We start from the raw sequence: 26,065 nt of genomic DNA, 5'->3' as shown, positions 1-26,065 counted from the left end.
ACACAAGACAGCTGAAAATGTTAAATCAGAAACCTTCTGCTGGATCTTCCCGGCACTAAAAGAAACAATAGAATCAATAAAGTTCACAAAAATTAATAAAGAGAAAAGTCCAAAAAGCCAATATAAAAAGCCAATATCCTTTTCTTTTTTGCAAATAAGACATCCGATTCCTTGACATTTATCACTATTTCTATGACAACAGACAAAAAAATGTGTATGCATTAAAGGAAATGGGCCACTTATACTGACAAACCCACAAAGAATAACAACATAAAGAGTATTAAGCCTCAGCTCATTGTTTTGGTTTTCCGGCCCAGAAACGCTAGCCCCATCAACCTTGTTTCTATAGAATTAGTTGGTAGTATTGCAAAAATGTTCGATTTACCCTCTTTACTGAACAGCAGTCAGACAGACGTAAGCAACTAACTGGTGAAGAAAGATAAAATCTAGCTGCTAAAGTCATCATTCATTTCTCAGGAGTTGGTGGAGACCAAAGCAGAGCTAAAGAGAAAGTGAAAACTGGACTCAAATTCATCAGGTGGACAAATGATGAGTTCAGTGTTTTTAACTTGTTCCATGCCACTGAATGGCTCAACAAATATAAATGAATAAATGACTGCATCTTTAAATGAACCCATGAACAAAGAGAAAAGTCCATTCACACCAAATGCTCAATCACTAATCCCTCAAATAGACAACATGACAGCTCCAAGCCAAAATATCTCAATTGCCCCTATTGACTAGCTGCAGTGTAGGCCATGAAACCCCCTCCTTCCATGTTAGCAAAAGGGACATGGGCATAATGAAAAAGAAAATTCCCAATAAACATCAGCAATTTATTTTTCCCAAAGACGGATTTCTATCATTTTAGCTAGTTCTCATCACAATGATGTGTTCAATATTCTGATAAATTTGGTTTTAACTAGGTATTGGATGCTATAAAATGATTGACAGCTGCCTATGACCAATGTCTGTTTCAACCATAAGATCTTTATATATTGTCTAATATATAGATCTTCATATCCAGTCTATGGTTCATGCAGTTACTGACCGTCTGCGTAATTGAAAATGCGTCGATTTGATCAGGTATTTATAGCGATATTATGGTAGGTTGTTGTACTTTTCTGGCCAAACAGCTACTGTTGTGCTAGCGCATCAGCTAGGTGGCTCGTGCTAACAAGCTGTGGTTGTACTTTGCTTGTGATTAGCTCTGACAGGTGTGTGATCTCCATGGGTGGGACCGTTTTGTCCACATTTTTGTGTTGATGCGTCATCCATCAGAGTCTATGATCACTCCCATTTAAAGGGTTCTAGTTTCCATGGAAATCCATGAATGTCAACAAACTACTATTAGCAAACAACAGCATGTGACAGTGGATGATGCTCTTAAAAGGACCACAGATTCAAAGGGCTTCTCTTGTTTCTGTATGTGTTGATGAGGAAGCTTCTTCTCTGCTGTTACCATGTGTGGATGACATGACGTGAGCAGTATCCATGGGGGTGTGTGTGTGTGTGTGTGTGTGTGTGTGTGTGTGTGTGTGTGTGTGTGTGTGTGTGTGTGTGTGTGTGTGTGTGTGTGTGCGTGCCAACACTGAATTGCATGTACTTTCAGCTCTGACACATGGGGTAGGTGAGAGAAACACTGTTGCCATGGAAATAGGTCTCCTTCTCCTCTTGTGAGTGTTTTGCTGCCCCCCCTCTCTGCCTCGTCTCTCTCACTCTGCTCTCTCTCGTTGTATTGCTTCCTCTCTCTCTCTCTCTCTCTCTCTCTCTCTCCCTCTCTCTAAATCACTCCCTCTCCCTGAATCTCCACCCTCTTCCTATCTGGGTTAATGAGATCTGGGATACTGATGTGTATTGATGTAGTTAAACACTGTTAATAAAGAGTTTTTAAGTGGTAAATAACATCAATCATCTCCATTGGCACAAAGGAGAAGAATATTCCTTGGTCTAATATACTGTATAGAAATATTCATAATAGATTTATAAACAAAAATGAACCGCTCCTCCTCATTGTTGAATTTAAATTATTTTAAGTGTCTGAATTGACATGAAGCTCATACATGTTTCTACGCCCTTTTCAGAATCAGAAAATAAAGAGAAAGGAACTTTAAACAAAGCATATATATTTGATATGCCTTCATATTCTGGGCAATACATTGGAGCTGATTTATTGGGAGCATTTCTATCGCCTCTCAGCGGCTCTCAACATGGCGACGGCTGAGCAGGTGCTAACAGTGCAAAGTACGGTAAAAGGCAAAAGTGCTGACAGAGCTAACAGTGTTTACCTGCAAGGAGAAGCTTGGATTACAACACACTCAGAAGCGGAGCTAATTAATTCTCTGCTGCACTATATAGACATATATATATACGATGCAAATGGTTGTTCCCTGCTATAGTAATGTTCTGATGAAGGCAAGACAACCGAACACATTTGGGGAATAAAGAATGTTGCAGAAGAATAAGTTGATTCGTTAATGCGACGACAACAACTCCATTTTTATGTTAACATTTAATTTGAAAAATGTATTTTTCTCTGTCTATTACAATGTTACTAAAGAGGGCGCAAGTATAGCATAATACGTATAGTATATATGTGTGTGTAGATGTATGTGTGTGTCTCTACATTCACTTAATGCTATTGCCCATTCTATCTGACCCCTGCCCGACATTTGACTTTTACAACCTTTTGCACATGTCAAATGACCCCCCAGCACCACACACACACACAGAGAGAGAGAGAGAGAGAGTGGTTGAGATAATGCATGTTGTCATTTCATGTCTCTTAGGAACACTAAAGCTCCTTATGCTTCTTTCTGAACTCGAGCTGCTCCACATTAGCAATTCATAACAACAACCATGCGCACACTTATTCGGAATTCCATCTTTTTCTCTCCGTGTGGAGCTTCTGTCCACAACCAACCAGCCAGGAACTAAACCCAGGAACTAAGAGTCTATTTGGCACATTGCTTTTGTATTCGCCACATCTGAGGAGCAGCAAAGAGCATTACAATTAGTCTGATCAAAAAGCAAGAGAAGCGAGGTTTGAGACAGTAACACAGGGCTTTTCTCCCTCTTTAATGTCTGTAATGGCAATTAAATAATTAGCAAGTAAGCTATGTTTAATCTGAGACAATATTTCCTGCTCTTATTAAGGCTACTTGGAAAGTCTACAACATAACTTTCTTTAATTTCAATAGATACAATATTGACACTACTGGAAATTCCTCCTTTATACAAGCTGTTGCATCATTGAGTGTGTTTGACCAGCTAGTGATGTTCAGAACTGCTTACTCTGCCCCAGTAGTTCCTCAGCTATAAGAAAGCGCAGAGACTTGTGCAGAGGCTACAAACAAAATTAAGAACTTGGTTACTCCTTTCGTGATGCAAGGTAAGTTTCTTGGGTTTAAAAAGGTCCTAAAGTTAAATTCCTGCAGTGAAAAAGTGGTGTTAGTCAACAATGTTGAGTGTTTTAGACTCTGACATGACAGTTTCTGGGTGAGTAAAGGGACTTTTTTTTTCTGTGGGCAAGAGATTAAAAATATATCCTTTATGCACTCATGTGGGAGGGAAAATTTGGAAGAAAAAAAAAAGATATGGTCCGTTTATAAATGTCTTTTAGTTTGGGATCCTTCTCTTCATTATTTTCACGGAAATATATTTGTGGTCAAAAGAAGCCACAAATTAGTGTCACACAATGAAGTCTGGCAGCGATGCACAGGATACAAAAAAGAAAATTTGAATGCCCTTTTTTTATTGCCGTAATTGTGATTTTACAAATTATAACACTGCAACAATATTTAAAAACTAATGTGATTGGAACCCAGTTTGAACTCTAGCAGCTTTAATAAAATGTCTGCATTAGTTTGGACACGCCCTCTTATCCCTCCTTATAAACCCCTGGACACACACACACACACACACACACACACACACACACACACACACACACACACACACACACACACACACACACACACACACACACACACACACACACACACATACATCCACGCTGAGGCAGACACCACGCCTGTCTGGGGTGAGTGAAGCTCCTTCCATGTGACCGTCCATTATTGATGAGACAAGATGTATCCTGAAACTCCCCAGGGGTAATGAGCTCACTGATGAGGTCACCAGTCAGAGCTCTGCATGAAGCCACCCCCTCCAGCACATCCTCCCAGTCACCCGACGTCCTGCTGCACCGCCTCATCATACATTTATAAGCAGGCCTGGCCTCCATCAAATATTTTGCACTTTTAAATGGGAAGAAAAAAATGAAGCTGAAATATGACAGAAGAAGAAATAACTTAGAGTTCATTTATTTTCATGCCTCCACCTGATGAATCTACATCCAAAATCTGCTTACCAGCTCCTGAGAAAGATATCTGCCTCTTTAGAGCTTATCTTATCTTATCTTATGGGCGGCTGTGGCTCATTGTATAGAGCGCTCGTTCCACAACCGGTTTCGAACCCTGGCCTCTACAGTCCACATGCCGAGGTGTCCTTGAGCAAGACACTTAACCCCAAGTTGCTCCCTGGGCTCTCTTTGGCAGCCCACTGCTCCTCAGGGATGGGTTAAATGCAGAAGGAAATTTAATGTATATATGTATGTATGTATCTATGTATATGACCATTAAAACTGATACTTATCTTATCTTTAAACAGGCCCTATTATGCTATTTTCCGGGTGCATATTTTTATCTCAAGTTACAGTTACAACATGTTTACATGCGTTAATGCTCATAATCCTCCTTGTTTTTCTCATCCTGGCTGTCCTGCAGCACCTCTTCTCACCCTCTCTCTGAAACGCTCCGTTGTAGCGCTTGCTCCTCCCTCCAGAAAGCAAAGTCTGCCCTGATTGGTCAGCTAGCCCGCTCTGTTCTGATTGGTCAACGTTTCACATTTCAAAAAACTCTTCCTCCAGAGCTTCAGCTCCTTCTCTCTCTTTTGTTGTTTGAGGGCCAAACTAGCCGGAGAGTTTTACGTCACTTCCGTAACATTGTGACCTCATAAAGTTACAGAAGTGAAGGAGAGAATTCAATGGAGCCGTTTCAGGAGCTCAGGAGCTTCTGAGGGGGAGGGTAACTCCTTTTAGGCGTGGACTTCAGGTTTTACTCTCTACCGACCTTTTACATGTAAAAATATATATATATAACAAACTAAAGAAGAGGGGAAAAGTGGAAAAGCATAAAAGGGCCACTTTAAGTATGTAAGTTATGTCACAAAAGCACAGTGAAATAAGTCAACATTGACTTTTGGTTTTACACGGGACAAGAACAGTGGTTGTCTCATCTGTCGCCCTCGATCTCCATCCCAAACTGGCTTTGTCGCTATTTATACTATGCCACCTGACTTCCTCCTTTGCTCCCGTCAAAGCTAATACAGCCACTAGCGGTTGCTGTCGTCTTCTTGTATTAGTATTTGCGATCAGCCATGTGAATAGATCATAACAGACCTCTGAACCTATTAGTGGGGGTAGCAGGCTACTTCTGACCCATATGAGGCTGATGCCAACTCAATCAGCTGATAACATTCAAAACGGGTGATCAAACCAACTTCGCCTCCAGTAAAATACCAACTGCTGTCTTAAAGCAGTGAGGGCATAAGACTAAGATACTGTCTGATGTTTGATGGGTGACAAAAGTAACATAGGGAGACAATTCACGCCTAACAAACGCAAAGGGAAACTGACATGAGACTGACAGGATCGGGGGTGACATTTTATTGAGACCAACCAGCAGAGCCTGCTCTTTCCATACAAGACAAACTTACAATAAACCACCAGCTGAACATTTTGTTTCATGCCCTGGGAGTGACGTCAATGACACGTGTGGTTTTTGTTGTTGTTGTTGTTGCCGCTATCTAGCAGCCATTTTGGATTCTAATCTCTTTGAAGGCCCCTGCAAGGTGATGCGTCATGAGTCCGAACACACACACACACACACACACACACACACACACACACACACACACACACACACACACACACACACACACACACACGTATAGCCCTCACATTCAACAATCTGGTCTATAATTAGCTCCCTGGATAGGAGGACCAGAAAAAAGCAGAGGGAGAGATGGATAAATGGCTTTTTCAACCCCAAAAATATTCCCAGGCACTCTGTGAAGGCAAATTTCCTCATCTGTCAGGTCACCCGTCTCGCTGAAAGAATCAAATACAAAGTCACAGAAGAGAAGAATCTCTCATCTGCTCGTATAATTGACACTGAAAAAAAGACCCTGGACCCTCCTGTTGCCTTGGTTACGGTAGCAGAGCTGAATGGAGGAGGAGGGGGTGATGAGGGTTTCTCTGGGAACAGAGCCGGAGAGATCTGACAGAATAATACATTTACCTCTGCTTATTTCCTCCCACTGTACCACTCCACTCCACATCTCACTCTCTCTCCTGGTAGCGTTCCAATTTTCTGTAATGACCCACTCGTTTCTATGCCAATAAAACTTGAGAACACCAGGGTGCTAGATGGAACTTTCTTCACCAAATAAAATAAATAGAAAATTTCTCCAGGACTTGAACAAACAGTCAACAGCTCAGTGTGAATTTTTCAGATAACCAGGATGCAACGGGGCAATCGTATGTGATCAGACTCAAGGTTTTTTTTTTACAGAGCGGCTCTGTCGTCGTCCATCAGGCCTCTCTGCCTCTGGGCTCGTTTGTTTTTAGCTGGCAGGAAGCTGAATGTAGCAGCTGTTCAGGACAAAATGCCTTATACAATTTCATGACATTAGTATGAGCATTAAAAATGTGAGACTTTGTGTAAGCCTCATTTTTATTTGTTCTGTATTTACTACAAATTGGGGAAATAATTGTTGTGTACTTTAACTAGTAACAAAAAGATGAACTGGGAATTAAAGCAATCAACATACGGAAATTGGAAATCAAAGCCCAATGGAAAATTGGCAACTCCTTCAGAAGGTTTACGAAGTGAATATTCAAAATAAAAGTGCAAGACTTGTGTAGACCTCCACAGATTCACACCAGCTCATGGGTTACATTAAAACTGCTTGGAAAGAGGAAGACTTCCTTGTGAGAATATATATCCGATTTTACTAAATCTTGTGAGAACCACCTCTTTATGGAGGCCTTACCTTAATATCTGGGCCATTGCAGTTGAGGCTCATCCCGCACTCGTCTGTGATCTCTGTAATCTCCGACAGGTCGTCATCTTCAAACTCATCCAGGCTGATGTCATGGGTCAACCTGGTGGAAGGGGGGGGGGATTAGGGTGAGAAAAGGGTGGAAGGGAAAGGGAGAGAGATGAGGAAAGAAAATCAATGTTAATCCCTCGGCACTCATCCGAAGCCACAGCGGTACGTCTCAAAATCTCCTTTTGACCGATTATCTGTCTGACCGGGTGGTGATTCTAATGTCTACTCTTATTCTGAAAATACAATCACCAAATGTCTGGTCATTTAAAATTCTCCCTTCAAGTACAGCAAGGTAGCATCACAAGCAGGTTTATGTCACTGGTCGGTGACAACATCAGATATCTGACTGGTGGGGGGATGTGATGGGAAGACGACTTTTTATTTGACTGCTGGTTGAGCATTAGCAGCCGTGATATAGCTACACATTTTAAATTACAAGAAGAAGGGATCATAGTGGGAGTCGGAGTTGCATGGCAGTTCAATCTATGAGTTAACTGTAACAAAAACCGTGACCAGCTTGTGACACTAAACCTACCCTAACTCAATGACGAAAACAAAATGTTTCTGAATGACTTTTCCAGAGATACAGAGTTGAAAAGTTGAGCGCAAATGTTTCTGTTGCTATAAATAACCGCATAATTAAATTGCAAAAGTAGTTTAATCCCTAAATCAACAAGACTAAAAGAGGTAGTAAGCCGTATAAGCAGTCTTCTGAGGGCACATTTGTTCATTCAGAATAAACCACATGGCACAAATCAATAAACATACTGTGGTTTCTGTTGCATTCATCAAAAACAGTATCTAATCAAATCCATTCTCTGAGGATCACGACTATGTTCAGCAGTCTTCATAGCAATGTGTCTAGATTGCGCTGGGATGTTTTTGCCCAATAGTGCTGTAACAGGTTGGAGCCTAACAGGATGGCTCTAAAAGTAAGCATCCAAAATCCGGGAGGTTCATCCTCTGGGGAGCATGGTTATGTTCAGCAGGCTTCATAGCAATGATTCTAGATTGTGGTGGGATGTTTTGGCCCAATAGTGTTGCAACAGGTTGGGGCCTAACAGGGTGGCTCTTAAAGTAAGCATCCAAAATCAGGGAGGTTCATCCTCTGGAGAGCATGAACGTGCTCAGTAGACTTCAGGACATGATTTGGTTGTTTATATGTGGAAAAGCTGGCATGACAATCGTGCTGGACGATGGGCCATTGTGACCAAAAACACAATAGATTCTTCACCTGGGGACCAGGAATATCAACTGTAAATGTAATGCCGATTAGGCCTGCTTTTGTTCCAGTATATCTGACAAACTGATCGACCTCACCGGAACAACTTTTAAGTCAATAACAGCTTATAATATAACCAAAAGTCACTCATTCAATCAGTTTTCCACTAGCATATTGACACAGTGTGGCTGTTCTGGTTGTCAGGACATCTTAATTTACTGGTCTCACGTCCAAATGTCCATACTACAGGTCCAGGAAGACATTGTTTATATTTTGCAGGGATGAACAGGATTCACTGCTCTTGAAGCAACCCTGGCCATCACTCCAGTGTCAGGCAGGGAAATGTTCCGTCCTGCTGTCTGTGGCAGGATTCAATTAGCTTCCAATAAACAATGCTTCACTTTTCCCCATCTGTAATTATGTCCGCCTGTTATCTCTTTACCCTGCAGCCTCCTGGGCGTGACAGACCCAGTCAAAGACAAGAAAATGTTATTGGAGGGAGGAAAGAGAAGATGGCAGTTATCACAAGGAGCATAAAAAGCAAGCTGTCAGAGAAACCTGGTGAACCTGGAGAGCTATGATCCCCCATGTTGTTGCATGATGCTAATGTAATTTCTGGCTACATCGAAACTGCAGCTGTCTCCTCTTACAAAATTACGCACAGCTGCGGCCGTCTTTAGCCATCACGTGTTGGAATATGGGTATGGGAGTTAAATAGCCTGGGTGGAAGCATCTGTTTACCTCCGTAATGAGGCCCTGGAGGAGGCAAGAGAGACGGGTCTGAAGGATGGAAAGGGAGAAAAGAGAAAGAAAGTAGAGCAATGTAGTGGTAAGGGATGAAGGATCTCAGATGGGAATACATGTACACCTGATAGAAAGAGAGGAACCGAGGGAGAAAGAGACTTCAAAAAATCACCAGTGGAACTATCCACCTTCACCACACAATCCTCCAACTGACAAAGTAAAGCTGCAGCATCAATAACTTTTTATCTGCGTGATTGAGTGAGCGGTTGTGTGATTGTGTGTGCATCTGTGTGTGTCCATGGCTTATGTTGCATACTGCTGCACCAAACTGCATAATAACGTGGGTGCTCTCTGTGGTTGCATTCCCAAGGACCTCTCGTGGTTGCAGTGACTCACGCTTTCTCAAAACAAGTTTTAATTGTCTGTTTGATGCCGCCGTTGATTGACTGCTGACTCCTCACTCACTATTCTTAAGCGTCCCCCCAGCCGGTAGGGGCCGGAAGAGAGAAACAGTGGAGGACAAAAGAAAGTTTGAACAGTTTTATTGTTTTGGACGGTGTGTTTGGCTTTTGACAAACTGCAAACAGAACTACACACACACACAGCTGAGTGCATTGCCCAGCAAGAGCCACTGCTGTGCGGCCAGAGGACATAGTGGGGAAGACTGTTTGCTCACTTTGATTGTTTTGAGCGGTGCATGAGTTCACACCAATTTCCAGAAAATGGTAAACTATCTCTATTTCAAGGCTGTACAGAATAGTTTGATGCTTCTATTCATAACGTTGACATTTGTATGAAAGTCTATATTTGGATTATCATTCAAGTAAAACAGTACAGCCAATATGTCTGCCATTGATTGACTTTCCTCTGGCCGTCACTTTGATGAACAATTAATCAGTCATACTGCAATAGCACCTCCAATTTGCACTATTACATTCATTCTGCTCTTTTAATTCCATTTAATTGTTGTGTTTTTATGTTCATATACGTACTTTTGTATATATATATTTATATTTATACTTGTATATATATAAGTTAAATGTTTATGCCTCCCTTATCCTACTTTGCTGTACTTGTTTTCTGTTTTGTTTTTTTGTTTATTGCTATGAATGTACGATGAGAGCGATGGAAAATCGAAGTCAAATTCCTTGTATGCGTACGCATACTTGGCAAATAAAGTTGATTCTGATTCTGATGTCTGCAGCCATAATCAGAGTAACAACATTCAATTCAATTCAATTCAGTTTATTTTGTATAGCCCAGAATCACAAATTACAAATTTGCCTCAGAGGGCTTTACAATCTGTGAACATGTGGCTTACGGCGCCATCTGAACTTTTTTTTTGTCCCAAATGTAATTGCATTGACAAGACTTTGGTCTCGGGACACTGCTCTGCTTTTGAAATACCAAAAAACTGCAAAGTTCACTACAAATGTAATTTATTACAACACAGGCCGATGCTTGGGAGAGGAACACAATCAATATGCTCCTGTGAGTCCCCGTTATCAGCACCACTTACAGGAAGGAGGAGAAAAGTGGAGGAGCCTAGAGGAGAGAAAGAAGAGTAAAGAAATGAGGGATAGGAAAGGAAAGGAAAGACTGCATGCAAATTGGAGGCAATAGACCATAAGTATGTCATTTATTTTGACCCTGAATTGGAGGTATTGACTTATAATTAGGACTTTGCAAGGGCAAAAGAGGGGGGGAAGTCTCGAGAGTGACGAGTGAACGAAAGATGCGAGAGGATGATGACTGTAGAGCAAAGAGAAGCAGTGGACAGTGAAAGGAATAGGGGGTCATGGCGACAAAAGTGAAAGGAGGGAAGGAGGGAAGGAGAAAATGAAGTGCTGGGAGATAAACCACCTGGACAGGACAGAGTGACCCCTTTTGCTGCAGTGAATTATGGGTAAGGAGGGCTGCACACACCCGAGGAAAACCAACAGTGTATAATACAGCGCAAATTCCGTTGTCACACATCAAGGGTCTGACACGTCAGGTTAGCAGAGATATATTATGGTGTCTAAACCTCATATCACACATTTTGGGGTCGATTTTGCTTTTGCATGAGTTTTTGTGGAGAAAGTCAGTTTCACAGATCTGTCAATTAAATCAAATAATGGATAAGTTGACAATCATCATCATATGGGTGTAAGTAAGAATGTCTTTGGTTGAGGACAGCCCCTGATCATTAGTGTTATTAGTTACACCTGTGCTTTTCCTACAAATGATCTTCTATGAAAAAGGCCTTTTGCCCAAAGTGTGTAGACATCCTTAATTTTATTTAGAGATTTCTTTTCACCACTGCAAGATTTCCTCCTTAAACTCTATAACGCTTACTTTTACAAATGCTTTTTGGGCATTTTTGCCTTTATTACTGATAGTAGACATGGAAGATATGGACAGCAAATGTGAGAAAGGAGAGATGGGGGGTTATCACCCAACAAAAAGTCATTGCAATTACCAATTACACCTCACCCCGAGGCTAAGAGATGGTCCAAATCTTTCACAGTTTTGCATTTTTTACACAATCATCACACACACAGACACCTAATTATTTAGAAAAAACAACAACATCCCACCTGATTTACCCGAATGGACACTAAAAGGATCCACAAATAGAAAATCCAATAAACCCAAAACTTGTTGGTGTCCTCTGGGATTGTGTTCCCCTACACTGTACACCCAGCACCATTTCACTCACAGCAACCCTCAGTGATCAATGCAGGCTGACTCAGCAGTCTGGCTGAGGCTGTCCGGGTCAGAGATTTTCCTGTGACACATCTACTATGTCATCAACACTGGTAGTGACACGCAGCAAAATCATCTGGACCGTAGTAACCACAGGATGTCACCGACATCATCACTGTGACACTGTTAGCTCCTCACAACCCCAAAGAGCAACTCAAGAGAACTGCTAACTAGTTATCATATCAGCATCATCACATAGTTTTGACCTCTGCCATGTTTTAAATAGTTACGGTTTGCTGAAATCTGTTTTTACCAGCCCTCACCTTCTTACATATTACATCTTTATACTATGCATTCGCTCTGCCAACAAAGTTCTAGTAGAAACTTAGTTGCTGCCTTGATTTTGTTAAATGGCAAAAACGTTTCAATTAAGGAGGCGTGGCGTTCTTATACAGAAAGAATGTCCTTGGAAGAAGGTTGGAGTGGATGTATTGGCGTTCAAAGCTCAGGACTTTGACAAGGGACAGAGGTTTGCATTTCTACGTGTCACGTTACCTTAACACTGGTTAAGGTTTGGAAAAATGTTTTTGGGTAAAAAGTTCTCTCTTTATGATATTAAGAGCATGAATAGGATTTGCTATGTAAAAATATATGGATTAATGTCTACCTGGGCAGATAGTGAAGTCGATCTCCCTTTGTGTGTGTCGTAATCTGAGCTTTGTACTGAACACTGTTAGCTCTGTATGCACTGTTAGCTCTGTATGCACTGTTGCCTTTGTCTGCACTGTTAGCTATATATGCACTGTTGCCTTTGCCTTTAGCTATATATGCACTGTTGCCTTTGTATGCGCTGTTAGCTATATATGCACTGTTGCCTTTGTCTGCACTGTTAGCTATGTATGCACTGTTGCCTTTGTCTGCGCTGTTAGCTATATATGCACTGTTGCCTTTGTCTGCACTGTTAGCTATATATGCACTGTTGCCTTTGTCTGCACTGTTAGCTATGTATGCACTGTTGCCTTTCTCAGCACTGTTAGCGCTGTTGGCACTGTTAGCAGCGAGCAACTGGCTCAGACGTCACCATGCTGAGAGCCATGTGGCGGCAACAGACAGCTTTGGGAAATGTCAAACTATTGCAAGAGAGGCTTAAATGATTGGATTTGCAGGAAGATTATTGTATACCAGTCATAACCTTGAGAACAAATAGGCGTAAATGTGTAACACACCTACAAATCCACCCACATCTGCTTTTTTTTTTGGCAAGCTATGATGCAATTTGTCCATAAGCCCATCAGTCTGACTATTCCTGTATTAGCCTGACTTACAAGACAGCCTGGCTGGAAGGCTGTTCATATTCTGCACACATATTATGTACACTATGGCACTTTAGGCATTATTGATCTTGTAAAGAGCAAAATTCTTGTACAAATATGAATCTAGCAACGTTAATTCTACATGCTACAGTGCTCAGCTGTTCCAGTGAAGAAGACCATAGCACTGATGTGGAAACTGAAAATGTTGAATTTCTATTCCTTTATGTGTTAAATACAAACTTACAGTAAATATGACAACATATGCTATACCACAGCTTATTTGTTCTTTTTGGAAAAGGTTTGCACTCAAAACTGAGTCATCCAAGAGAGCCTCGATAGCAGCTATAGGAGATCAAAGTCACCTGAGAAGACCCTGAACATCTCTTAAAATATATATCCTTTTCCATAAGATGTCGGAGTCATTTACTTCTAATGTATCTTAATCCTCGAGTTCATCTCTCCGGGGAAGATTTGAATATTTCATGCGCTCTTCAGTGATTTGAATCGCTCAGCATGTATGAGCTTTCCCCCACAACGCTAGTATTAGTAACAGTAAAAAATAATCTGGGAGTGCAGGATTCAAAATGTCCCTTCAGAAACCTCACAGACACTTTGTCCACAGTTTATGTTGTAAAATGACATCAGAGGGCAGCAACACTGCGGGACGGATGTTTCAGTTTGTTTCGCAAAGGATTTGGGATAAAGTCCTGCGTTATTCTGACAGTGGGGGGGCAGTTGACATGGCAGAGTACCAGCTTGTTTGTGCCTCCTCGGCCCGCCTCTCTGCTTGTGTTAATGAAGGACAGCATGACCTCGCTCTCAGGCCATGATGGGGCCCGGGCAGCTCATTAGTCTTTATCTGAATCCAGCTATGACCCAACAGCACTATATTTACCTGATGCTCTCTCGCTAATGTCGACTGCAGTTTTTTTGTTCACAAGGGGCATGCAAGGTCAAATAAAGACAAGGGTCATCATCTTTTTGCTTTATTTTCATTGAGAATTACTGAGATTTTCTTATTTTAAGGGAGGGGATAAGCTAAAAAAAAAAGACGCAGTTCATGCAGGCCACAATGTGAAAAGGTCATGCTGTGCTGACGACGGATCAGAAAAATGCTTCCATTATTAGAAAGTGAAGGGAAAAGTGCAAATAAGCTACTAATTATAGCCCAAAATCCCCCTGGATAAAAAAAAAAACCCAAAATCTAATATCAAAATGAAAACTGTATCCAATTTCCACCTACATTTTTTCAGATAATTTATTTATGAATTGCAATAGTTGCTTCAGTGGAAGCAGGACACAACTCTGGATGTTTTACACCTGCAAATCTCTTGCCATGTCACGCTTATTTTACGACTAACATCTGTTATGATTGAATCACCTCACACAACATCACACAACACATTAAGCCTCCCCCCCCCCTGCATGTCCATTTTCCCCACATCTCTCCCCAATAATTCATACGTTTATGCTCCCGCCGTGAGACTACAAGGCTGCACACAGTCGCTCATTCATCAGCTTCGTCCTCCTGCAAAGGACAGGACCAGGACGAGGATCAGGACCCCACCCCCCCCCCCCCACCCCCACCACCCCTTCTTTATCATCTGCTGTAAGAAAACAAACTCCAAAAGGACCCACATTCATCCAAACAGTGCATGTCCTACATCCCCCCCCCCCCCCACACGGCAGAAAGTGTGATTTGTCTTCTCCAGTTCCTACTTTTGGTTAACATAAACCGGCAAACCTCTGCTGCACCCTCCACCTCCCTCCACCTCCCTCCACCTCCCGTCTTAAGACACCAACACACACACACACACACACACACACACACACACACACACACACACACACACAGCCATATGCATCCGCTCTCCTTCAAGGGCATGCCTGTCCTGAGCTTTAAGAAGGCGAGGAGACGACGTATAGCAAAGGAAAAAAAAAAAAAAAAGGTTAGTTAGCAGCTCCACGCTCACAAGGTCACACACAGCCATGTTGCTGAAATAGAAAAGAAAAAACACACACGGTGGAGGAAGAGAATGAGAGAGATTGCCCTACCATTTCTCCCACTGGTCCTCCATCCAACCCTCTTCTCCTTCCCCTCCCGAGTCCATACTGTATGTGAGGAGGGCATCCACAGCTGAGAGGAGAGGAGGAGGAGGAGGAGGAGGATTGGGGTTAGAAAGTGAAGGAAAGAGGGAGGGCGGGCGGGAGAGAGGGAGGAGCGAGCAGGAAGAGAGCCGGAGGAGAGGGAGGAGGGGTGCAGCTCCCCCCGGGTCGATGGGAGAGGCGTCGTACTCAGAGCCCCGCTGCTGCTGCCGCCGCCGCCGCTCATCCGGAGGAGAGAGGGAGATGGAAGAGGGGAATTATCTGAAGCAGAGGAGCAGAATCTGCCACCGAGGAGTAGTGTTATATAACCTACTCCTCTCTCTCTCATTCTCTCTCTCTCTCTCTCTCTCTCTCTCTCTCCGATGTGTCTTGTGTGCATCAGATTTACTACGCCACTGCAGGAAAGTGCTGGCGTTAGCAGGACATCCAACGCAACGGCAGACACAAGAAACATCAGCTCAACAGGACACTCCTCTCTCTCTCGCTCTCTCTCTCTGCAAAACAGAAGCGTGCTCAATTATGCATGAGGCCCCATTGATCAGAAGTCTCCTAATTTCCCCTTCTCTCTCTCTCTCTCTCTCTCTCTCTTTCTCTCTATTCATCCTCTTCGAAGAAAACTCCAGTTATCTCAACGTGGGTCTTATTTGTTTTGTAGTTTTGGCCCTTATTTCTATCTATTAAGATAGTATTGCACTCTCTCAAGGTCTGGCACAACACAACACAACAACATTGATTAAAAGAAGAGCCTGGTAGGGCATAAAACAAAAGCAGCAGAGGACCAGACAGGCTGTAAACACGCTGTGTAACCCACTTATTTTGAGGTAAAACTGAAAACAAGCCCACCCAAGAATCCACTCATTATGCAGGGGAATGGAAAGATCACAACGACTGTAATTCTGGTGGGTCAAAGTTGAGCCAAGAGGTCAGTCTGTAAACTGTGATGGATGTTTACAACGTACGTTGTGTAGAATGTTATTGTTGCAGGCAGAAATGATGCTCGGATCTACAAAAATAAGGTAAAAATTGAAAATATGAACCTGTTATTTTACAGAGTATGCTCATCGTTGCTTGGTTGGTCAGGTGGTAAAACGTCCTCCCAAAATCAATGTGTGTGTGTGTGTGGAATGGTGTGCACACGCAACATGAACTGTACAGTCCATTAACCCTGTCAACCCCACTGATCTTAAAACCTCCTACCAGCATCTTATAGGCCAAAGTATATGCACTGTATCTGGGCAATAGCATTGTATATGAGAGCATCGTGAGGATTTTAGCCACCGAAGGCCTCAAAAAAATACACAAAGCAAGAAGTTAGATCTCAGTTTGCCTTTGCCAACACATTCTCACAACCAACTCGTCAAATATCGAGACACGTAGCTTTTTTATTTGGACCCGCAGTTTAAAATCCTTTGTCAGGTGGTATTTGATTTATTTGATAGGCATGATTCAAAAGTTCCACATAGGTTTGGGCCTATATGGAACCAACGCAACTCTATCGCTGGAGAAAAAAAACATGGAAGAGTTGATTGATGAGGAGAAGCTCCTATTAAAGTTGTTGTTGTTGTTGCAACAGGATGTGAGGTACTTTACGGAAATTCCACCTCCCGGCACTGATCAATCAAACCGCTGCAGAATTCGAGGTGCTTGTTGCGTAGTCAGCTTTTTAAGGAGCGTGCGAGGGAATCGCAAAAACAATCTCTTTGGCTCTGGGGAGACTCTGCGCAAGCCTTTCACTAGAGGTATACATTAGGGGTAAAGGTTAGGAAAATAACCTGGTTTAAGCTTACTTGACTAATGACTCACATGACCAGCGAATAACCATACAATATTGATTTTTAGCTTCACCTGGGACACAAACAGCGGCCTCCTGGGTGAAAGTCCAGCAACAAAAGGAAGACAGAGTAAGTTAGTGACTAGCTGGTTAACAAAGAGGCTGAAGGGGCAGAAATTTAGATCCAGGAGTTGGAGAAAACCAAACCAGAGCAAATAAGCAGAGGACATTGGATTTGCATTCATCAAGTTCACATTTAAAAAAAATTACTGTAATGTGTTCATTAAATTGTTCTGTGACTGCTGGACATGTAAACAGGCAACCGTTTGCTACTAAGCAAGCTTTAACAACTTTATCACATGCTAACGTATCAGCTGTCAGTCAACTTGTTGTGATGTTGATCTGCCCCCTAGTGGCCAGAAATCAATGAAGCATGATCAAATAATAGCAAAAGCAGTTTACTATGCCACACGTTCATATTTGCAACACCCATTACAACTTGAGGCAGATGAATAGGCAATAAGTCAAAGTGGTGGTTTGGTAAACCAAACACCAGGATTCAAACATTCCCTCAGAAAGGTCAAACACGCTAAGTCCTTGTTTTTCTCCACTCAGTTCCACATACAGTTGCCAACACACAGCCATATGGCCATACAGCACAGGCTTTGGAAACTGGCCAGAATCTATAGAGCTCACACCCCAGAAGAGCTTCAACACTTCCACTTACACATGTGGGGAAAAAAAAACCTGCTGAAGGAACATATAAAGCTATAAAACGTGAAGAATGACACAACGTGTTCTGTATCGGAGAAAAAGGAGTATCCGTCAGTATCCATTGTGTGTGGTGTTCAATCTCCTGCTCAGCTCCTCAGAAGAGGAACATTAACCCTGTAATGGCCTCGAGAGTCAAGGTTACAGGCTGAAGAAAAGTACTTCAATAATTAGCTAATTTCTCAATTGGCCAGAAAAATAAAAAAACATTGTGATTGCGACACTCAAATCAAAAGATTACCTAATAATGAAAATAATCATCGGGTGCCAGTACATTTGGTATCTTAACTAGGGACAACCAGTCTGATATTTTGAAACATATATTTTTATTATAATATGTAGGCGATTATTATTTTATTTGCATTACTTTTGTATTATTAGGCCGTATCATTTTAACCTGAGCTGACCTTTTAACCTTGATCTGGTCTACTTCTCTTTTGATGTAACATTTCCCCATGTTTACTTGTTGTCGTCTTAAAAAACAAAATTTCAACAGCGTATATTTCATTTGCTGGTAAGCTGAAGATGGAACTCGACACTTCCCGAACAAAAAACTGACTGGGATGTCCTATTTCACAATATTCTCACTACTATTACTAGTCTTACTAAAATATGAAAATATATTTCATGAGAATACTGTTAAAGCAAAAAAAATAGGAATAAATGCCTGTCTTTATTAGAGAGAGAGAGAGAGAGAGAGAGAGAGAGAGAGAGAGAGAGACACGGCACGTTCCATCAGGTGGAACGTGCCGTGTCAGCAGAACGGAGCGACAGCAGTAAATAATGAGCCTGGGGGGGGGGAACTGCAACCAGAGCAATAACAGTCCTCTCTGTCTGCTGTGAGGGAAATTCTAATCAGCTCCATTTAAATTCTCTCCCTCTCTGAGGATGAAATGAAACTACAAGAATATTCTGTAGCTCATGTCCCCCCCCCCCCCCAAAAAAAACCAACAACAACATCAAAGGCCATGAAAGACGGATGAAGTGAATCTGGGAAACTGACACTTAAAAATCTGCTTAACCTCCTCCCGCCTTCTCTCTCTCTATCCTTCTCTCTCCCTCTCCTTCCATTCCTCCCCCCTTTTATCACTCACATCCTTTTCACATCCCCATATACTGTGAATCCATCTGGCTGAGCAGATCTTGTCAGCAGAGTCACGTCGGTTTGGAAGCTGCAGTGAAAAGATGAAAGAGAAGCGAGAGGGTAGCCAATGAACTGGTGGGAGAGAGGGAGAGAGAGAGAGAGAGAGAGAGAGAGAGAGAGAGAGAGAGAGGGAGAGAGAGAGAGGTCGCTTTCAAGCGGATTATTTGACTATTCAGTGAATATGTGCTTTATAAGTCTGATTTATATTCCTATCTGCACAATTAATCAAAATTTTATTAAAATGTTCAATATGGCCTACTGCTATTTTCAAATCTCAAAAGGAGAATATTTGTAACAAGGCCCAATGTGTGTCAGAAATATGTATCATTTTTGGGGGTAAATTAGATTTCATCATGAGAAGATTCCCAGTTGCATCTCAAATCATATCGCTCTTATTCAAAATAGTTTGTTTTTTTCAAAATTGTGCAGCCCTAAATATAAGGACAACAAAACTGAATGCAGAGTATGTTCAAATGCACTCTCCTCTCCCACCTGAAACTGCAGGGAACTGGGATAATACAACACAAATAGAATTTAAAATAAGGTAAATATTGAACTGCCTATGAGAAGACCAGGTTTTGCCGCAAGAGGGATCTCTGGTTTCATTAGTTCCCTGTTTTTTTCCCCCACAATGCACTACAGAATTGACTGAAATCCCACACCATCTTGCTGCTCCATACATGCTGTATTTTAGACACACACACACACACACACACACACACACACACACACACACAGAAGAATCTCTCCCGCTGCGCCCTCTCGTGCCACAGATGATCAGTGCAGTGCTGGAGAATTTAAAAGGCACAGTTGACCTAAATATATGATATGAAATATGAAAAATCGGACTTCATCTGTGAAGCTCAGCAGTTTAAAACATTTCCTTTGATGACTGCTTTCCTTTCATGATTTTGAAAACTACAGCGTGTGACATCCTTTATTGTTTCATTTATGTAAATGCCTCTCGTTGTAGTTCTGCTGTCGTCTGAAGAACAGCCTCTCTCTTCATCTCAACCATCATCCCAGTACTGACGTTCAAATTCAGTTTGTGTGAACATGAGAGATGTCACCAGAACACTATTTTTAACTTTGCCGTCAGTGTGAATATCATTAACTGTTCATCTGTTTGTGCTGCCGTGTGTTCATATTCTATCAAACAGGAGACAGTGTCAGCCGTTAAACTTAAATGAACTAGTTTCATGCTGATGTTTGAGCATCATACCCAGATGTTTTAATCAATGGTTCAACTGAAGATCAAACCGTGTCATATGTCGGACATCTACTGTACCTTACTGTTGAAAGTATCCTCATACAATGGTTCGTGAGATGTCTCACTTAATGTAATTTTATTATTTTTAATGCGCTTTCCTACAAATGTCCAGAAAGACAAGCGATCGGTGCGCCTGTGCAAACCCCTGCTGTGTTCATAGCAACAGTACTACTTGGTTACGTTAAGGAAAGGGTGTGGTTTGGGCTAAAATATACTTTGGAGGTTGCATTAGGTTAGGAAGTTACGTATGAAATAAGTCAACATTTAGTTTAAAATAACTACAGAATTGGTGTGACTACAACATTCATTTCTGGTTTCACTCAGGACACGAACGGCGGTCTCCTGGGTGAAAGTCCATCCATCTACCCAGACCTCCTCGTCTTGTTTTTAACACATCACCTGTACTCGCTCACGGTTTTGTAGATTATATACGGTTGATAATGTGTGTTGTATACCAATTACAGTGCGTTATTTTTCATACGTATGGCTATAAACAGTGTATAAAAACAGCCCAGGTTGTATAAAGGGAAAGAAAAGCGGCCATTTTGTTTCTCTTTCTCTCTTTCCTTTTTTCTCTCTGACTTTATTTTAAATTGTGCTTCCTCAGTTCCTGTCAAATCTATCTGTTGTTACATCCAGTCTGTTGAAAACTACACAGAAATATGTGTTATTCAAACTCATATGACAACTTGTTTACTCTCTGTTGAGGATTCATGAAAATTTTAGGAGCCTCAAAAATGGGGTCACCGGCATGAAACGCTTAAGAAACCGTTGACTGAATCTAGATTTCAAGGCGAGCTGCTCCTGTTTCTCAGCCACCGAATATCTCCACACAAAGAGCTGCACAGACGGGCGGCAGATCGGTTCTCCGTCCTCCGACAGCGGCAGGTTGTAGAGAGACGGAGGATTTGACCACAGCGGGCGGAGGCAGGGAGGGTGACGGAGGAGGAACATGCCGGCATATGGCCGCTCTGGGACCGGGCCAACCCCCGAGGTGGTGGATTACCGTGGCTTACTTTCTCTCACTACAACGACTACAACTCTGAATTGTCAATCCCACACAGTTCAGTCTCCTAATTTCATTTAAAGAGAGGAATTGTTTTTCAAAACAGATGACATAATATCTTCGTTTAATTTATTGCTTTTTTTAATCTATTTGATTTTCTTGTTCCTTTTTTACAAGTCATTTTACATATCTATTAACATAAATTAAGAGTTTGATTTACAGGTAATCCTTTACAATAATAATGACTCATTAAGAAGTCCTATTTTCACTATTTAGTGTCACTTTAATTTACATTTGGATCACACGTGTGTCTTAAATTCGTTGTGCTACTGAAACTATATTTCTTCTATCGCTCGTTTTCCCCTGGTTTGTTCTGTGCTACTTCTAGACACTTAAAAAGAAAATCTCATTTATATATATATATATATATATATTTTTTTTTTTTTCTGTCAAATAAATCAAACACTGCTGGAGCGACTTTGATGCCACTGCAATGAAAATCTGAAGAAAGAGGGTTGTGGATCCGCCTGTTTGCAGCTCAGCTAATGAGACAGGGACAGCATGAGCCTAAGGGTGGCGATGTGTGTGTGTGTGTGTGTGTGTGTGTGTGTGTGTGGCTGTGTGAGCCTTCCTCGTAGCATTTATTCTATTCGTATTAGTTCGTTGCACTTATTGTATTCGTATTCGTTTAGTTAGTAGTTTTGCACTTATTGTATTCGTATTAGTTTGTTGCAATTATTGTTTTCGTAGTAATTTGCTTCTGCACTATACTTTTGCTCTGGTTTATGCTTTAAGATGCTTGTTTAAGAAAGGAGATGCACTTATGACTTCTGGTGACTAGTAGTTCTCTTGAATACCTATGTTGAATACACTTATTGTAAGTCGCTTTGGATAAAAGCGTCTGCTAAATGACTGTAATGTAATGTAATGTGTGTGTGTGTGTGTGTGTGTGTGTGTGTGTGTGTGTGTGTGTGTGTGTGTGTGTGTGTGTGTGTGTGTGTGTCGCTGGGGTGTATTGATCACAGGCCTCCATCCACTTCAGTCATGCCTCTGAAGAATCACAGCTTCTCCTCAGGCAACATTGTATGGGTCTGTATGTGTGTGAATGTGTGTGTGTGTGTGTGTGTGTGTGTGTGTGTGTGTGTGTGTGTGTGTGTGTGTGTGTGTGTGTGTGTGTATGTGTGTGTGTGAGTGTGTTTGTTTGTGCGAGACACAGAGTATAAAAGCACTTGAACAGCAGCTAATCCCTGGCCCTGCTCAGCTCTCTTGATTGACCTGTTCTGCAGGTTGAATTAGCTCTGACTGATCACCTGCCTGTTGCATTCTGGGTTATCTATACTGGAGCTCTGCTTTTTCATTATCGACTAACCTTTCAATTATGTTTGAATGCAACTCATTGCTAATTCATTCTGTACAATAGCGTGCCCGTCACAAGTTCCCAGAGTCTACAATTATTCTTCAGGCTCCTTTTTCAGTCCGGACAACAGTTCAAGAACCAAAACAGAATTCAATTAGACTAATATGAAAGAGGCAAAAGCAGAAAATACTCCACTATAATCAGACAACATTTTATATTTGACTAAATTAATGATTTTGCAGTTCCGTGAAAGTGCCATGAGTTAATGCTGTGGAAGGGTATATACATTCAAACTACAAAGACCGGGACACGACAGAGAGGGTTGCCAGGTTGAGATTGGCAACCAAATCTATGCCTTTGGTTTTGCCACCACGTCTTATTATTGAAAATAGGGAGAGCAAACATAAAAAATGTGCAGCACAAATTGGAAGTCATCTCTGAAAGTAGAGACCCAAAATCCAAGACTTCAACGCTGAAGGACCGATGGATCTGTGGTGGTTATCAGCACGATAGGTAAAAAAAAAATATATATATATTTGAAAGGGAGAGAATTGATTAACTAGCAGCCATTGGCTGGATTCATTGTTAACAGCTGATCTACTAGTATTGTACAAGGAATTGAGGGTGGACACGTAAACTGATAACAACATTAAAATGATGTTAAGTATCAGATTGAACACAAACTACAAAGAATGTTGTCTGGTTACTGTAATCATGCTTTTATTCTTTTTGTTGTTGTCATATTTGCTTTATTAAGCTGGCCTATAACTGCATAGTATCTTAATTACCTAAAACATAAGGTGGCTAAAAATTCCAAACATATTTTCAGTTACGACAACTAAAAGCTGATGTCTGGTTGACATCTTGTAAACCACCGTTAAAAAAGTTTGTGTTTAGCCCTAAATTAAACATTCAAAACTATTAATTTATAAAATAAATAGTATAAGTGTAAATAAGTGTAATATAAGTGTTTAATATACAAAAACAGTTTACACACATTGTGTTTTTCCCCCAAACCTACAGGTTTAAGTTGCCATTAAAAAAATAATATAATGTTTTTTTTAACACACATTTTAATATTTGTATAATATGCCTATAATATACAAATATTAAAATATTTATAAAATGAATATGTATGCTCAACTTCAAAGTTTTCTGCAAATAGGCCAAATCCAAACTAATGACAAAATATCAGAAAAAAAACCCACTGTGCATAACTCACTTATAATACATGTACACATGCCATGAGTTCCTCTAATAACCTGTTATATTAATAAGGAATAAATAACATGAAGCAGGCAAACAGGCAAAAATATATAAAAACACATCTGTGATGCTGGAACTGGTAAACAGCTGCAGACATTACAGTGAATTTTCGGGGAGCAGACACGCCCAAAAACACGCACCTCCACACCGAGCTGCGACCTCAACCTGCAGGGCTGAGCGGCGCTGAACGCAGCCAGACTGTCGAGTCCCCCTTTCCTCCCTTTCCTCCTTTCCCTCCCTCCGTCCGGGGCGCTTACCTGAAGCTGGCCGGGGAGTTGACCTGGATGTTGCGTCCAGGCGGCGGGCTGGCTTTCCTCTTGTCTCTGTCCGCCATGCCGCTCCCTCCATCGGCTCCAAGCTGTGAGCTCGCCCGGTGGAGAACACCTGAGGTCCGGCGATGCAGCGATAGGGCGCTGCCTTCGCGGACTGTGGGGATTATGAGATAAGATAAGATAAGATAAGATAAGATGAGATAAGATGAGATGAGATGAGATGAGATAAGATAAGATAAGATAAGATAAGATGAGATAAGATAAGATAAGATAAGATAAGATAAGATAAGATAATAAGATGAGATAAGATGAGATGAGATAAGATAAGATAAGATAAGATAAGATAAGATAAGATAAGATAAGATGAGATAAGATAAGATAATAAGATGAGATAAGATAAGATAAGATAATAAGATGAGATAAGATAAGATAAGATAGTAAAGTGCACACAAGAGACATAGTAGAAGAAAGACAAGATAAAAAAAAAAAAAGTATTATAAATAAGCAATAAAAAAAAAACAGTAGAAAAACAACAATAACTGAAATATTATATTTACAGACAGAAAAAAACTATTTTAACTATTATTGCACATTATGGCGACTATGGCTGAACTGTGCAAGAATGTCTACAAAAGCCTACCGTGTTGTTTTTGAGTCCCCATGGATGTCATTTTTTTTTTTTTTATTTGGATCATTGTACAAAATAGCTCATCTGTTTTAAAGTAGCCTACAGTTAAAAACAGATGAATAGCCTAAATATTGAATATGTAAATAATAATATATTTTTTACATTGCCAACAGAGCCAAGTATTCAGCAGAAGATCAGGTGTCCAAAAATCTTAAACGGACAGGTATTAGATTATTTAATGTGTTTGAATGTAAATACAAGCAATACACTTATTGTAAGTCGCTGTAAATGACTTGTCCAATAATAAACATTTCTTATAGCACTTTACTAATCCAAAAACATCAAATCTTTAAAATCATGTGGCCAGGAAACTGTAAACAAAGAAACATGAGTTGTGAATAAAACAATAACTGTATTCCTCTCAAACTTAAAGTACAGAAGAGATTTGATAAATAAATAAAATCATAATAAATGTTCTGCGCTGTAGTTTCACATTAACAGAGCTATCAAAAAACTGTTCTTGTATATTACAATTCACCTAAAGCATAGGTAGGCTGTAATAGGGCTACAGACACAATTCAGTCAAAATTCCAACCAAACCCGAAAACTTATTAATGAAATATTTTGGAGATCCTTGTTCCACCATGGTAACTGTTTTTTTTTTGTTTTTTTTTGCTGTGTCTCATTTTTTCTGAATAAAAGCACTTGAAAACACATCACATTCCGTGCATGGAGTTTACGAGGAGACCGTGAAGGCAGCAGGAGTGCTCCCACAGAGAGGAGAGGGCTGCGAACTGGTAGAAAAACAGAGGTGCGTTCCAGCTAGGTGGATATCAATAGGCCAGTCAGTATCAGATTAGACTAATATATAAATATCTGACCCAATGTATTCATCAAATGTGTACCAGGTGTAATTTATCCTGCAGATCTACATACTAACAGTAAAGTAGTTTATTACTAGATAGTAATTTATTACAGAAAGAAAACCCCTCACAGTGTTAAGTAATAAATAAAAACTGTTAGGTTTGCATTGAAAATGTGAAACAAATAAACAAAACAGTCAAATTTGAGACAGTGTGTTGGCATGTTTTTTTTTTTAACAAGAACTGAAATAAACAAAACAGTCAAATTAAAGTTTTTTTTTTAACAAGTCATGTCAAGTCATGTCAAAGAGAAAACAGCAGAGGGAGACACTATACACAGAGACACGGTGAGAAGGTGACTGACAGTAAGAACAGAAATATGTTTGTAAAAAAATCACGTATTCTTCATTCTGTGCTCCTGCTTTTCCCCAGTTTATAATTAATTCTTTACCATTTCCCCTTCATCTTTAT

The 26,065-nt window shown here is 40.8% G+C and overlaps 1 protein-coding gene across 1 annotated transcript in view; it reads right to left on the bottom strand.

Moving 5' to 3' along the window:
* LOC129107446 (C-Jun-amino-terminal kinase-interacting protein 1-like) overlaps nt 1-24,165 on the bottom strand; it is a 46,117-nt gene extending 21,952 nt beyond the window's left edge. The window contains 2 exon segments of the mRNA XM_054618936.1: nt 7,114-7,225; nt 24,089-24,165. Coding sequence (XP_054474911.1) covers nt 7,114-7,225; nt 24,089-24,165 — 189 coding nt within the window.
* Nucleotides 24,166-26,065: the final 1,900 nt, after the last annotated feature.

This window comes from Anoplopoma fimbria, chromosome 2, assembly GCF_027596085.1.
Source record: "Anoplopoma fimbria isolate UVic2021 breed Golden Eagle Sablefish chromosome 2, Afim_UVic_2022, whole genome shotgun sequence".
Classification (NCBI taxonomy): domain Eukaryota; kingdom Metazoa; phylum Chordata; class Actinopteri; order Perciformes; family Anoplopomatidae; genus Anoplopoma; species Anoplopoma fimbria.
The sequence above is the reverse complement of the archived record's forward strand: the minus strand, read 5'-3'. Positions and strand labels throughout refer to the sequence as shown.